The sequence below is a fragment of the Rissa tridactyla genome, chromosome 5 (assembly GCF_028500815.1).
Source record: "Rissa tridactyla isolate bRisTri1 chromosome 5, bRisTri1.patW.cur.20221130, whole genome shotgun sequence".
In the NCBI taxonomy this organism is placed as follows: Eukaryota; Metazoa; Chordata; class Aves; order Charadriiformes; family Laridae; genus Rissa; species Rissa tridactyla.
The window spans coordinates 32531727-32544592 of record NC_071470.1 but is presented as its reverse complement, the minus strand read 5'-3'; the positions used below and the strand labels follow the sequence as shown (position 1 = coordinate 32544592).

Below are 12866 nucleotides of genomic sequence, written 5' to 3'. Positions count from 1 at the left end.
GCTGGCTTTGTACAGTAGCAGGATTCAGATATCGGTTTGGTTTTATTAATTACTACTTTTTGTGTTACTTTTCCTGGGGATAGGAGAGTGAGGAATGGTTGAAATTCTAGAAGTGAATGATGGCTGCTGGAAGACTGGATGAACTGCTGGAAAATGTTTTTAATGATTTAAGAGGCTTGCTTCCCCGAGGGAGGCATTGAAAGCTTGAAGCACTTTAATGGTCATAGCGACACATTAAGTGTTTTGTGCTGTTACCAAAGGAGTAAAGATGTGTTTTGTACTGTTGGCATTCTTATGCTCTTCCTCTGTGAAGTATAACCATAGTAGTCGTTAGAGGGGAGTGTCTGACTTGAGGTAAAGGTATCATTCAGTGAGAGGCAGACAGCTATACTGTTTGTATTAATTCATTGATTTGGGCCTTGAGTCTGTTTTAAAGTAAATTAAGAAATAATTTCACTAGTAGTGTTTACAGTTGAAGATTTCTGCATGCTTAAGGAGTTGGTAAACATCAAGACAATAAGTGCGAAGGTAATATACTTGCTTGGATGAGCTAGGACAGTCCTGGTCTAATTACCATGTTTTCCACACCTATAGTGATATTAATTTCCAGATCCAAGAAAAGATCTTCCATGTGTTCTGTAGCGTAATGAGACTTAGAATAAGTAGCTGGGAGAAGGGCATGATTTTCATGTACATCAAGAGACCCGATACATCATTTCCAGTACGTATGCCGGGACTGAGTATTACAATATGAAGACTTTGGAGAAGAACGCTGGGCTTTTTCCTTGGAGGCCGCCTTTGCAAGGATCCCTTAACCATTAAGAACCATGAGTGTCTTTTGCTTGTCATTTCACAGCGCTCCTAGTCAACTGAAAGTTGGTTTCATTTGTATTTTGTGGGACCGGAGGTGATGTTAAACTGTATCTCATTTGTGCGAACAAAGCTAGTTATTTCTTAGAGAATTAAATAACTCCATGCCCTAGTTGAGTACAATGAACTTATACACTTAGCAGCAATGGTCAAAAATGATGCTAATTCCTTTTCCTAAAGAAGGGAGATTTGTGGGAAGAGTATCTTGTGGGTCTGTCTACATTGTCCCTCCTCAATAACTTTTCTGACATTGTTGGATTTTAATCAAACTTTGAGTAGAGGCTTCCAAAGGTAGTTGTAGTCTCCAAGCTTTATCCAGATGGGTTATGCCAGATAAAAGCAAGAGAACTCTTAGTACTCTACTAGGGGAAAAATTACAGCATGAATTTCCCTACTAGACGCTGAATAATCCCAGTGGAATGAAGGTACTACAGCTATTCTAACCCCTGAAGTCACACTTGTATCTTGCTTGACAACAGGAAATGCAATTTTAAGACACCAAGTTCTAAGAAATTAGGTTTAATCATTTCCACTTGTCACCAAAAATTTTTATTTCTGTTCTGTTGAATGGTGTTACTGTTTGAACGCTTGGCTTTGTTGGCCTAGTTTTCATTTTGCTCCATGATTTTGGGGTATTGGTTGCATGACTCCAGTACTAGGATCTTGGACAATGCTGGGTAATGAGATGAGAGGAGTTGTTTTTAAAGCCACTGTTTAATTTCTGTAGATCATACAATCTTGGAGCTTTCTGACTTCTATGATTAATCAAATCTGGTTTTCTTTAAGTAGAAGTATGGAAATACTGAAGGAGTTTGGAAGGATTTTTTTTCTTTGTTCCTAATACTGGATTTTCTGTTTGTGTTGAATAAACTAGAAACACTCTTAAATTGCATGTTGATGTCTATTATGTTGTTTAGAAAAGGTGCACAGCTTTTTGAGTTCCTGATATTCGAATACATAGTATAAAATGATTAAGACAGGAAAATGTTGCATCAAATGCTACCTTATGTAAATCTTTCTGCTAAGATAGGTGTAATGAGTTCTATGCTTAATGAGTTCTCCTGTGAATTGATGGGTGTCCTTGTAGGCAAGCATATATTCCAATATTGCTTGTCCTTCCTTTGTGGTATAGATTCAAACTTCATCAAGAAATAATAGAAATTTTTTGACCGACCACAAGACAGGATTTATACTTACTCCGTTTTTTGAATGTTAAAAGGCATATAGATACTTCCAAAATGATTCTTAATACTTCTGAATAGGCTAATAGATATTTTTTAGAGGGATGGAGAGAGAGACGTGGTTATTCAATTAAAATTGGTTACAGAAGGTTTTAATCTAGTTCTGTCTACAGCAAAAATGTTAGATAGTTTGTTTTTATCTAGTTTTCCGGAGCAATAGAAGTACGTATGCCATTCTTTTCAATGGTCACCTGTTTTTTAATACAACCCTATTTCTGCATGTATAGGTGGTTGCTGAACATCCAGATGCTTCAAGTGAGGAGATTGAAGAATTGCTCGAATCGCAGTGGAACATGCTTAGTGAAAAACAGAAAGCTCGCTATAACACAAAGTTTGCCATAGTGACCTCTCCCAAATCTGAAGAAGACTCTGGTAAACGTAAAACTGTGCTAGTGTACTCTAACTAAATTTGATATACATAGTGGTGTTAAACTAAGCACATATTTGAGACCTGTAGGGAAAACAGCTTTCACTGTTTTCCAGTTTTAATTCTTGGTGTTTGTGCCAATAGCAAAGGAATGCCAATGGTTACAATAAACGCAACCCATGAAGTCTACATTTCTTGCTCATTGTTCTGAAAAGTTGTTATATGTAAACCTTCTACTGTTTAGAGATTGCCGATTTCTCATTCTTCTTCTGCCCATAAGCAGCTGCCATTGCATCCACTGCCTGTTACGAGTGGATGGTGGGAAGGGAAGACGAAGTGTTACTACTAGTAAAATTTGAGTGATTTTTTTATAGACTAGTTGGAAATGGTTTAAAAAGTTTAATCGGTGCTACACCTTTTCTTCACATATACCTAAAGTTTATTACCTCATATCATCATCAACTCAGGAAGAAGTATTCCAAACTTTATTCTGAAACTTTCATCCATTTGGCATTTTATTGTGCTACTCAAAGTTTTTTAGGACATTGTACAAGATTGCAAATACTTTCTTTTTCTCCTTTTATTTTTTCGTTGCTGTTGTCTAGCGTTTGGTTTTGATAAACAGTCTCAATTATTTTGCAAAATATTTGAGGGGGTTTGGAGTCGCTTATTTGAGAAAGAAGGAGGAAGATAGTTTGGCATTTGCATGAACCTTATCAAATTTAACTAGCTATCATTTTTCAAATTTAAACAGCTTTACAGCACTGTAAGAAGACTTACTATGGAAGTATGAGAAGCCAACAGGTGCTGCTTTGGGCAATGACAAGAATGAGAGGGAGTGTTTGAAAGTTTGTGAGACTTGGAAAAACTTGTATAAAAATGGCAGTCAGTTTTGTTAACTATCTGTGTGTGTGTGAAATAACATCATTTTGTGGAAAATTGAAAAGTTTTTAACTTTAAATTTTAAGTGTCAAATATTTGGATATCAGTTTAAAAAAAAACCACATTCTGTATCTCTCAAGGTTCATCATTGAAGAATATTGGAGAGGCCAAACGTAAAGTGTTTCAAGACTCACCTAAAAGGAGATCAAGATCCAGAAGTAATTGAAATTTGTGTTGTGTGCAAATAGTTCATCATTATAAGTAGCTATTGAGTGTATTTTTTTATGTAATCACCCACGTATCATAATCTCTTTATTTTATCTCAGATGTTGTCTTCCTTGACGTTAGAATTTTAATGGATCCCAAATTAAATATCTAAACACTGTAGTGCTGAATTTTGTTCACCTTCCTCAGTGTCATATTGCAAGAAATGTAATTGAAATTGTACCTGTACCAGGTGTTTCTAGTACATATATTGTGTACATTTATAGTTATCTACAGATGAAAACATGTCAGTTCAATCGTTCCCCTACCCAAATCCTCTTATCTTAAACTTGGAAGAATATTGTGGGATTTCTTTTGCTGGCTTTTTGTAAGTAGCAGGTTCTCCTGGAGCCATTTCAGTCTGCTTTGTGGATTCAGAGTATGATAATAGAGTATGTACTAGATTGTTTAGATAAGAACGTTAATTTGAAAATTATCCATATTTTCAAGTTGCTATATTTTTAATATTTACGACTATTTGTTCCCACTGGAATAGAACGCTTGTAGCTGTAGGGCAATTTTCAGTTAACATATTTGTGCCCCTGGAGCTTGCAGTCTTCATACTAATAATACTCTGTAGCTTCATAAACTAGAGAGTACTGGAGAGTGTAAGAATGTTGTCATTTCATCCTGATGAAACAGACCACTTCCTAAACCTTCATCTGTCTTTTGGAGGTAGAGCAAGTGCAAACAATAGCTGAACCCGTGCAAAGGATACGTAGGTTAGTCGCTGACCTCTTGTAATTTAGCAGCTGCTTGAACTTAACAGGGAACGATCATCTAACTGTGTGAATAAGTCTGTTGGTTTAAAATGACCAATGTGATTCTATTCTTAGGATTTTGGTTCACAAAGGAAGGGGATCTTAGTCTCCTGTAAAACACAAGTAAGCTTGTTAGAGAGAGTCTGGAACTGCCACACCAGAAAGAGAACAATAATCTGTACGGTTGGTGATATCTTCTCTTTTCCAGAGGCCCCATAATAGATGTCGCCAGTATTTTCATCTGTATCACTTGGAGATGTTAAAGGAGACTTAAGGAGGAGACTTAAAAATTGATTTCAGTGATAAGATACTGCAACAAAGTGGCAGGAGATTTAAAAGCTGTATAGATCAATCGTGCAGTCTGACTATAAAACAAATGTTGGGCAGTAATATTCACAATTTAATCTAGTGCTTATACAGGTAAACTCATCTTTCTAAAATAACGAGGGTGAAGCAGTGATTTGTACGTGTTCTAGAGTTAGTCTTCAGCACCAGAAACCAGACTTTTAAGCATTAAGAAGTCACCAAACTGTGTTAATGTTTAACCGTGTTTTAAAAATAATGACTGAAAGAAAAGTAACGAATAACTAGATCAGTTCAAAATAATTTGAAAGTGGGTTTTAGATTATTTTTCATGTAAGTTTCCCCCATCCCCCATCCCAAGGTAACTTACATGGAAATAAAAGAAACCAAAAAAAGAGGACAAAGGAACCTACAGAAGATTTTGAAGTTCAGGAGGCACCTAGGAAAAGACTCAGGATGGATAAACAGAATAATCGGAAGGTAATTATGTCGTTGGTTTGTTTGGGTTGATTTATAGCAGCACCAATCACATTGCTGTAGTTAAGTTTGTCAGCATTTCCGTTTTCAGGATTAAAAAAGTAATGTCTGTGTATCAAACCAAACTGTTGCAAATATTCAGAGATACACGTGAGCTTATCGCTGTGGGGTTTTTTTTTTCTTTGGTTTTGAGGATGGAGGTATGACAAGTTGCACTTGCTACTTAAACTGTGGTGAAAATGTATACTGAGAAAATCTGTTTCCCGAAGGAATGTGCAGAGGCATGACTTTTCCGTGTTGTCATGCTTTGTAGCTCTTTTTCTTCCCTCCTGAATTTTAGTTCAGAGATGTGTACAGGAATGTAAAGAAAATAATATCTTTAGTCAATATTTAATGTAGACAAATGTGGGGCGAGGGAGGAGAGCAAGTAAAGCAAACCAGAAAAACTACTTTTCAAGAACTGGAAGCCTATAGAACGTTTTAGAGTGGCATACCGACCCATTTCTTAAGTTAGGAAAATGCAGTAAATATTACAGGATATTTATCGCACAAATCACAGGCTCCTTTTCAGTTGAGCTTGTCTGTTAGAATGAGAATTTTCCTTACATAGGTCATTAAAATTGTGTATATGGATACAGCCCAAATCTTGTAGAGACTTAAGCGTAGGTATATTTAGTCATGCGTGTAGACCAGTGAACTTCATGGGTTTTACTTGTGTGGAAAGCTTAGCTCACAAGTGTTTTCAGATGTTATTGCAGTATCATAATATAGTGTATCGCATCGCAGATCTCATCTCAGGAATTTAGTGGTACAGTAATTAAGTGAAGCAACCTAATATAAAGAAAGGTAATGGATTTTTTAAATGAGTTATGTAGGCCTCATTTGTAGGTGTCAGTTTGTTTGGTAGGCTGTTGATATTGTGGATATTCAGATAACTTGTTTAAAGTTCAATATAAAAAAATAAATAGAATTTCAGATAGCCAGGCTTAATGAGCTTATTGTAAGGGACAAAGATAATTCGTAGAGAAATGTTGTTACTGTTGCAGAAAGAAGGGCCGAAACTGACTTGTGCACTTCTGGCTCTTACGGGTTAGTTGTTGAATATTCATCATTGTAGAAGTTTTTGGACCCTTTTAAAACTTGTCTAATTGATTTGAATTCACTATAATACACTAGATCCATGGAATAATTAAGTTTACTTCTTGTAATTAATTCCTGCTATGAAGTCCTTGTTTTGATTGTCACTAAAGTTACTCCTTTACTGTCCCACTAGCATTCGTACGCTACAATTAGCCTACGTTATCACAAGTAGAATGAAAGGTGGTTACAGTATAGTTCATGCAGAGGAAGTTCTGGTATCTTGGATGCTGTGATGCAGATGTGAATATTAACAGGAAAATAAATTAAAAAATAGGATTAATGGTTTCCATAAGATACATACCGCTAATAACGCTGACTTAGTAATGTGCATTTAAAAAGTGGTGTCCTCTATCTGATCTGTGTATCAGAACTAGTTACAAGGCATCTGGTGTGTGTAAATATTAGGTAATTCGGCAACTCTAAATGCGTATAGCAGTGTTTTGTGCTTCTGTCCACAGAAGGGTCAGATATCGTATAATGGTTGCTTTGCGGTTTCTTTTATAAATTATCTCTTAGTCTTTTTCCCGCCTTCACCAGCCCAGGGTACTTCTAGCTGTATAAGCTGCTGCTTAGTAAAGCGTTTAGTGAATGACAGTGGAAACGTCTGTGTAATTATTCAAAAAAGCAAACACTAACTGTACACCTTCCTTCTGCTGTTCCCAGTTTATCTTCAGGCTTTTGTTACAACCATTTTGGATAGGAGAAGCTTTAATGACTTTTATTAATGACGTTTTATTCTTGCATGAGAGTTGTGCATTATCCTCTCCTTTTTGTCCTTAATTCTTATTTACCAAATCTCAATGTTTTCGCACAAAATAATGAGGTCGTAAGTACCCATATGGAAGTTTTGAAAAACTAATTCATTCATCTGTGCTTTCTGACGTATTTAAAGTGCACATTAACAAAATAGGGGTTCTGTAAAGCATGCTTTAAATTTAAGAGTGAACTATGCTGTACATTTTCTTTCATTTGTACACAGATGTGTGACAGTAATCTTACAAAGCTGATATTGGGAGCCTCTGGCAGCATTAGTAGGTCGTCTTCATCTACTTAGAAGTCAGAAAAAGCAGAGTGTAGCACATCTGCAGTACAGTAGCCATTCATATTTATTTTTACAAAGGAAAGCAGTTCTCTGGCCTTTGCGGCGTTCAGCTGCATGTCTTCTGTAAAACTGAGTGTAAGATGAAGAATATGAAAAACTATGTAAAACCTTCTGTTGGGTAGAATTACTTTTATTGATCAGGTGAGCATTTGTTAGGGTTGGGCGTTCTTGGCTACAATTTTAGTGACTTATTACTTGAATGATTTTGTAACATACAAAAAGAAAAAAAAATAGTGGCATGTGTAAGGAACAGTATCTAATTCTGACAACGCTATGACAAAAACTTCCCCAGTTTTCAGCCTAAACTTCTACTGATAAATTCTCAACCTGGAGCAAATTTATGTGTTGTTTGTTCTCCCTTGAAAATAGTGCTTTTATTTTGGAAATGCTGAAACAATCTTAACCATAGTAATTTAAAACATGGCACTGCTATGAGTTCTGGAGTTGAAAGCAAGCCTCTCTGAGACTTAAAATTCTGCACAGGGTTTATTCTTAAATTTATATACTAATTATGCAGTTTACCTTTAATAATTAAAGGTTTTAATGTAACCATCTTAGACAAAGAATAGTAAGGATAATTTACATGTTTTGTGTTCATTTTGAGCTCCCCTTTTTGATATGCTGAGTTTGGGATGGATAAGTGGGATGCTGGAATACTGTGTTCTTTAATTTTTCTCATTTGTTTACGGGTTTGTACCCTGTGCTGTAAATGAGTTTTAAAAATCAATTAGATGGGGCTAGCATAACTACCTTACCATTCAGATATTTGTAAAGACACTTTCTTTTTAATAACATAAATCCAGAAGTAATTGCCAGTTTTATCCAACCATTCATAAATTAGGAGTTTTTTTATTTTTTCATATTTTTTTTTGTGACAGAGGGAGACAAGCAATGACAAAACAGCAAAAACAAACTCTTCTAAGGTCACAGAAACCTCCTCTTCACAAAAGAACCAGTCAGGTAATGTGGTCAGAATAAGTTTTAATGTAACTTTTCAATTAAATAATTTTAAAATAAACAGGTTGTCTGAGGCAGCCGGCTAAATTTTGCTGACGCAATAACCAGTGCCAGCCACTGTGCCACAGATGGGGGGGGGGAAAGCGTGCCCTCTTCCTTCACTACCACCATTTTGCAACATTATGCTTGACTGAAATTGTGTATTGCTGATTTAGAGCAGCAATTCACAAGTTCACCATTTGATGGCACCAAATTAAAGCTATTGCCCTGTGATCTTGGCGAGCAGGGATAGAAACCCCACTGCTCCAATTTGTCGTTGTGCATTAGCCCAGTAACATAAGTGCAGTGCCCATCAATGTAATCAGTTACTGTGTGATTTTTAGTCCTTTTAAATGATGCTTGATGGGAGGCAGTGTGGAACGCGAGAGGGAATTCTAAATAACCTTGGACCAAAAGTCAGACTTGTTAATGATGCTCAAGTTTAAGGTAACTTCTGTAAGAGCATGTCTCTTTAGGTGTTACAATGATATGCCAAAGACAAGTAAACTTCAGTAAGTTCTGCACAATGTAGAAGTGGTGACGTGCCATAGATAATGTCTGGTACCTGGCTCCTGTATATAACCTTTCTCTTAACAAAGAGTTAGTGGCACTCAGTGCGGTGAGATCACGTAGGCCTTCTAATGTATATCTGAGGAGATAACTGTTACCTCTGCTTTAAAAGAGGTCATAAGTCACAAGATATTTTGATTTTAATAGAAATGAACCAAAAAAAAAATTTGGGAAAACATTTCTTAGCCGTTTGTAGTACATATTTGATTAACAGAAACCTCTTCATTTTTAAAATCAAGCCAAAACACGTGGTTTCAGAAACTTACTTTGTGTTCTCTCAGCCCTGTGTAGGTGCCCAGAAGACCTACCTAAATCATTCCTTCCTTTATCTGAAGGAATATTTTAAATGGCTTCAGGGAGATAACGTTTTAAAGTTCCAAACTTCACTTTGTAAACCAAAATTATTTTACAGCAACGAAAAATCTGTCTGATGCATGTAAACCTCTGAAGAAGCGAAATCGGGCTTCAGCAGCAGAATCTTCAACTCTTGCTTTTAGCAAGAGTTCATCTCCTTCAGCTTCCTTAACTGAGAATGAGGTAAAAAAAAAGTGGTGTTTGCACACAGCCATTTAATGACAGAAATTTTCAGGTGTGAATCTTGTTTAAAAACAAAAAAATCAAAGGCGAATTCTCTAACGTTGGTGCTCTAGACAAGTTACAGTTTTGGCCTCTGTGAAACCTGTTAATGTGTGCATTGCAAATTCATTTATTGTAATACGAACGTCTGATTTGGGGACGTCGAGATATTATTGTGGTTTTTAATGTATTTACCAACAAAGTTTTAGAATTGTAACCTTCTATTAGAGGCAAAGTAAAATGCCAGTGTGTTCTGTATTTTCTTCTACAGACTTTATGTAAGTGTACTACATTAGTTACATTATGTAACTCAATATTGTCATGTTGCCATAGCTTTTATATTGAAGCAAGTTTCCTAATCCTCTGTTTGATCTAGAACTGGACAGTTTTCTGAGCAGAGCCCCTCTAAGCTCGACTTAGTTTTCAGGCTGTTTTAAGTGCTATTTCTCTGTGATGCAAATAGCTTCATCCCCAGTAGAGTTAAACAGGCAGCGAAGGGCGTATCTTTTTGATACTTACTAATCATAGTCTTAGCTCTGCATATTTGGAACTGTAATTCTTCTCGATTGACATACAATAAATGACATGTATGTACCAGAAGTGTACTCATATACAATCCATTAAACCATTCCCCGAGACATCGACACAGTTAAAACCAATTAGCCAAAGAGTGGCAGCATGAGGGTGAAGTATGCATGCTGGTTTGCAGGTGGTTCAGAAACATAGTTGGTAGGATTTAGTAAAATATCCATAGACAAACGGCCTCAAGCAGTTTGTATTACAAAAGCTGTAGAGAAAATACTTGCCTGCTAACAAGGGAGTAGGGCTTCCAGCTATCCCAAAGACTCTTTCATCTCCCCTAACAAACGCATGAGGTGCTTAGACACTGCAATGAATGCAATGTTCAGTAAATGGTTTACCTTTGGGTGGGGAAAAAAGATTGCATGTTAATGGCTCTATATCTTACTGTAACCAGAAAAATAACAAAAAAAAATCCCCAACAGATTCTCCCTCCTGTACCCCTATAAAACAAGCAGAGGAAGTCCCACAGGAAATAACGTCCATAGCAGCAGTCAAGTAAAGTAATATTTGTTCTCATTTTGTTCTCCCAATTGAGAGACGCTCATCTATTGGCGTACCAGCTTCTGCTGGTTTGGCTTTACTGCTGGGACTTGCTGTGTGATGGCTGCTTGGGTTTGGGACCATCTATTCAGCCAGACTTGTTTAAGGAATGTACTGTCTTTTTGGCTCTAAATATATGTCTCTAAATAGTGTCATCCCAGGAGAAAGATTTTTCTATCTCTAGATAGTGTGTTTATAAAATGAAATCTTTCTTGATGAAGGCTCATTTTTGTAGGATTTTGGGTTGTGACTTAATGGTTCACACGTAAAAAAAGGATACGGTTATATAGGCTGAGATGGAAATTTTAAAACTTAGCTCTTAATTTACTCAGCTAGAGATAAACAGCAAAAGATGTGAGAAAAAATAACATCATGCACTGCTCACAAAACGCAGGTACATGAACAGGAAAGTAAATTAATTGTTTTCACGTGTTGAAAATATTTTCAAATATTAAAACAATCCCAATCAACGTAACAGAAAATACACCCTGTCAAATAACAGAGATTTTGCGGGACTGGGTGCAGAGGGGAGTAGATCAGTGGGCTAGATCCTTAGACGGTTTAAAGCTACACTGACCTGAACTTGTACCAAGTTTCTTTCCTATGATATTAGATATATTTTGCCTTTAAATAAAAGAAAAATGCCAGGCACGTGTTTCTGAACTTAAGATTGATCTATTCTACAAAACAAGGAAAGATATAAATTTTGGATTGTGTGGGTGGCTTTTAAAAACTTTTTTCCCTTTTGTATTATTATTTAGCACTTGTTTAAATGGCTAAATATGTGTGCCCTGCGAGCATTCATCCAGAGAGAAACCTTCAGAGTGTTAAGGGAAAGAGTTTAAAAAACAGACACAATCATGCAATGACAAAAGCCTCACACAGCTAATTGCATAGGGTGTAATTCTTCTCAACATCAAATACATTCACCGATTAACTTTTATATTTCTGTGATCACTATAATACTTCTAAATGTTGGCTTAGATGCTCTCTTAACAAAGATAGAAAAAAATCTGCATATTCCACAAGCACATACACTTCCACAAGCAATACTAAGTGGATTCTGGCCTTTCTTTTTTCTCATTTCTTCTCCTCCCACGCTGTTTGTGGACAGCTGGTTCCAGAATGGAACCCGGATATGGCTGTTATTTGTCAAGGACTGTTGCTCGCTGCACACCTCTTAAATGTCAGTCCATTGCAACTAAGATCTAGGAGAGGTGTGTTCAGTAGGAAGGGTGTGCTTGGTTTTTTCTTGATTGAAAAATTATTTGACATTTTGAAAAAAGATTTTCCATGCTTTTTGTTGTTATTGGGGTTATTTTTTTTTTTAATGGGGTTTACTTGAAGTATTATAAAATCAGTCGAGGCCAAATTTTCAATTGATAAGTTACTTTGGGTATGTAATTTACAGGGGAGAGAGACAGGGGTGGGGGTGCGGACTTCTGCCTTAAGAACAAGCAAACATTTATAGACCCAACATATCAGAGATTAAAGGGTAGGCTCTCACTCACTTCAAAAAGTTGGGCTTTGAAGTTGTTTTACAGTAGATGGACAGAAGCAGAAAGGTGTTAATACACGAATAAATAAACCTGCATTTAATCTTGAAACAAAATACTTAATTTTACTTCTAAACACTAGACATCAGTAGTCATTTGCTCCGGTACTTCATGTGAAATATGATTGTGTTTAAAATCTGATTCTTAATGAGCAACTGGTAGGGCCAGATGTAAGAAATACCCAACACTTCAGAGTCTGCAAAAGCTCGGAGTCGTTTTTTATTACCTACGTAAGACTTGGTGTAATCATCCAAAAGCTCATGATATTTGTGAGAAGAGATACAGAGATACTGGTGGTGTATTCTCGTTTCTTTTTTTTACCTTAGCCCTCCACCCCCCTAATAATGTAGTAGGTGCCAGTAGAATGTAACCAGTATTTTTTTAATAAATAAAAAGGTTTTACGTTACCATTACTGCTGGATTATTGGCACACTTTGTGTGTTTGCATGAAACATACCTGCTTTAGCTTTCCAAACAATTTTTGTGGTTATTGGCTGGCTTCGTTAAATTGGATGGATTTGTTGACAACAGATTAAGTGTCATAGTCTCCTGCAGAGTCTAGATACTACTTCTGAACTTTTTCAAAGAAATGGTAATTTTTTTCTAAGAGAGGACAAAATAAAGAACATGGAATACTCT

General features: G+C 36.3%; 1 protein-coding gene across 7 annotated transcripts in view; it reads left to right on the top strand.

Moving 5' to 3' along the window:
- The window catches only part of NSD2 (nuclear receptor binding SET domain protein 2), a 100929-nt gene that overhangs the window by 65668 nt on the left and 22395 nt on the right, over positions 1-12866 (top strand). For 6 of the 7 annotated variants that reach the window (XM_054201907.1, XM_054201910.1, XM_054201908.1 and 3 more), the window contains 5 exons: positions 2339-2483; positions 3501-3578; positions 5050-5168; positions 8286-8367; positions 9386-9510. In XM_054201907.1, coding sequence (XP_054057882.1) covers positions 2339-2483; positions 3501-3578; positions 5050-5168; positions 8286-8367; positions 9386-9510 — 549 coding nt within the window. The remainder of the gene's footprint in view (positions 1-2338; positions 2484-3500; positions 3579-5049; positions 5169-8285; positions 8368-9385; positions 9511-12866) is intronic. The other variant, XM_054201911.1, reaches the window with a different exon arrangement.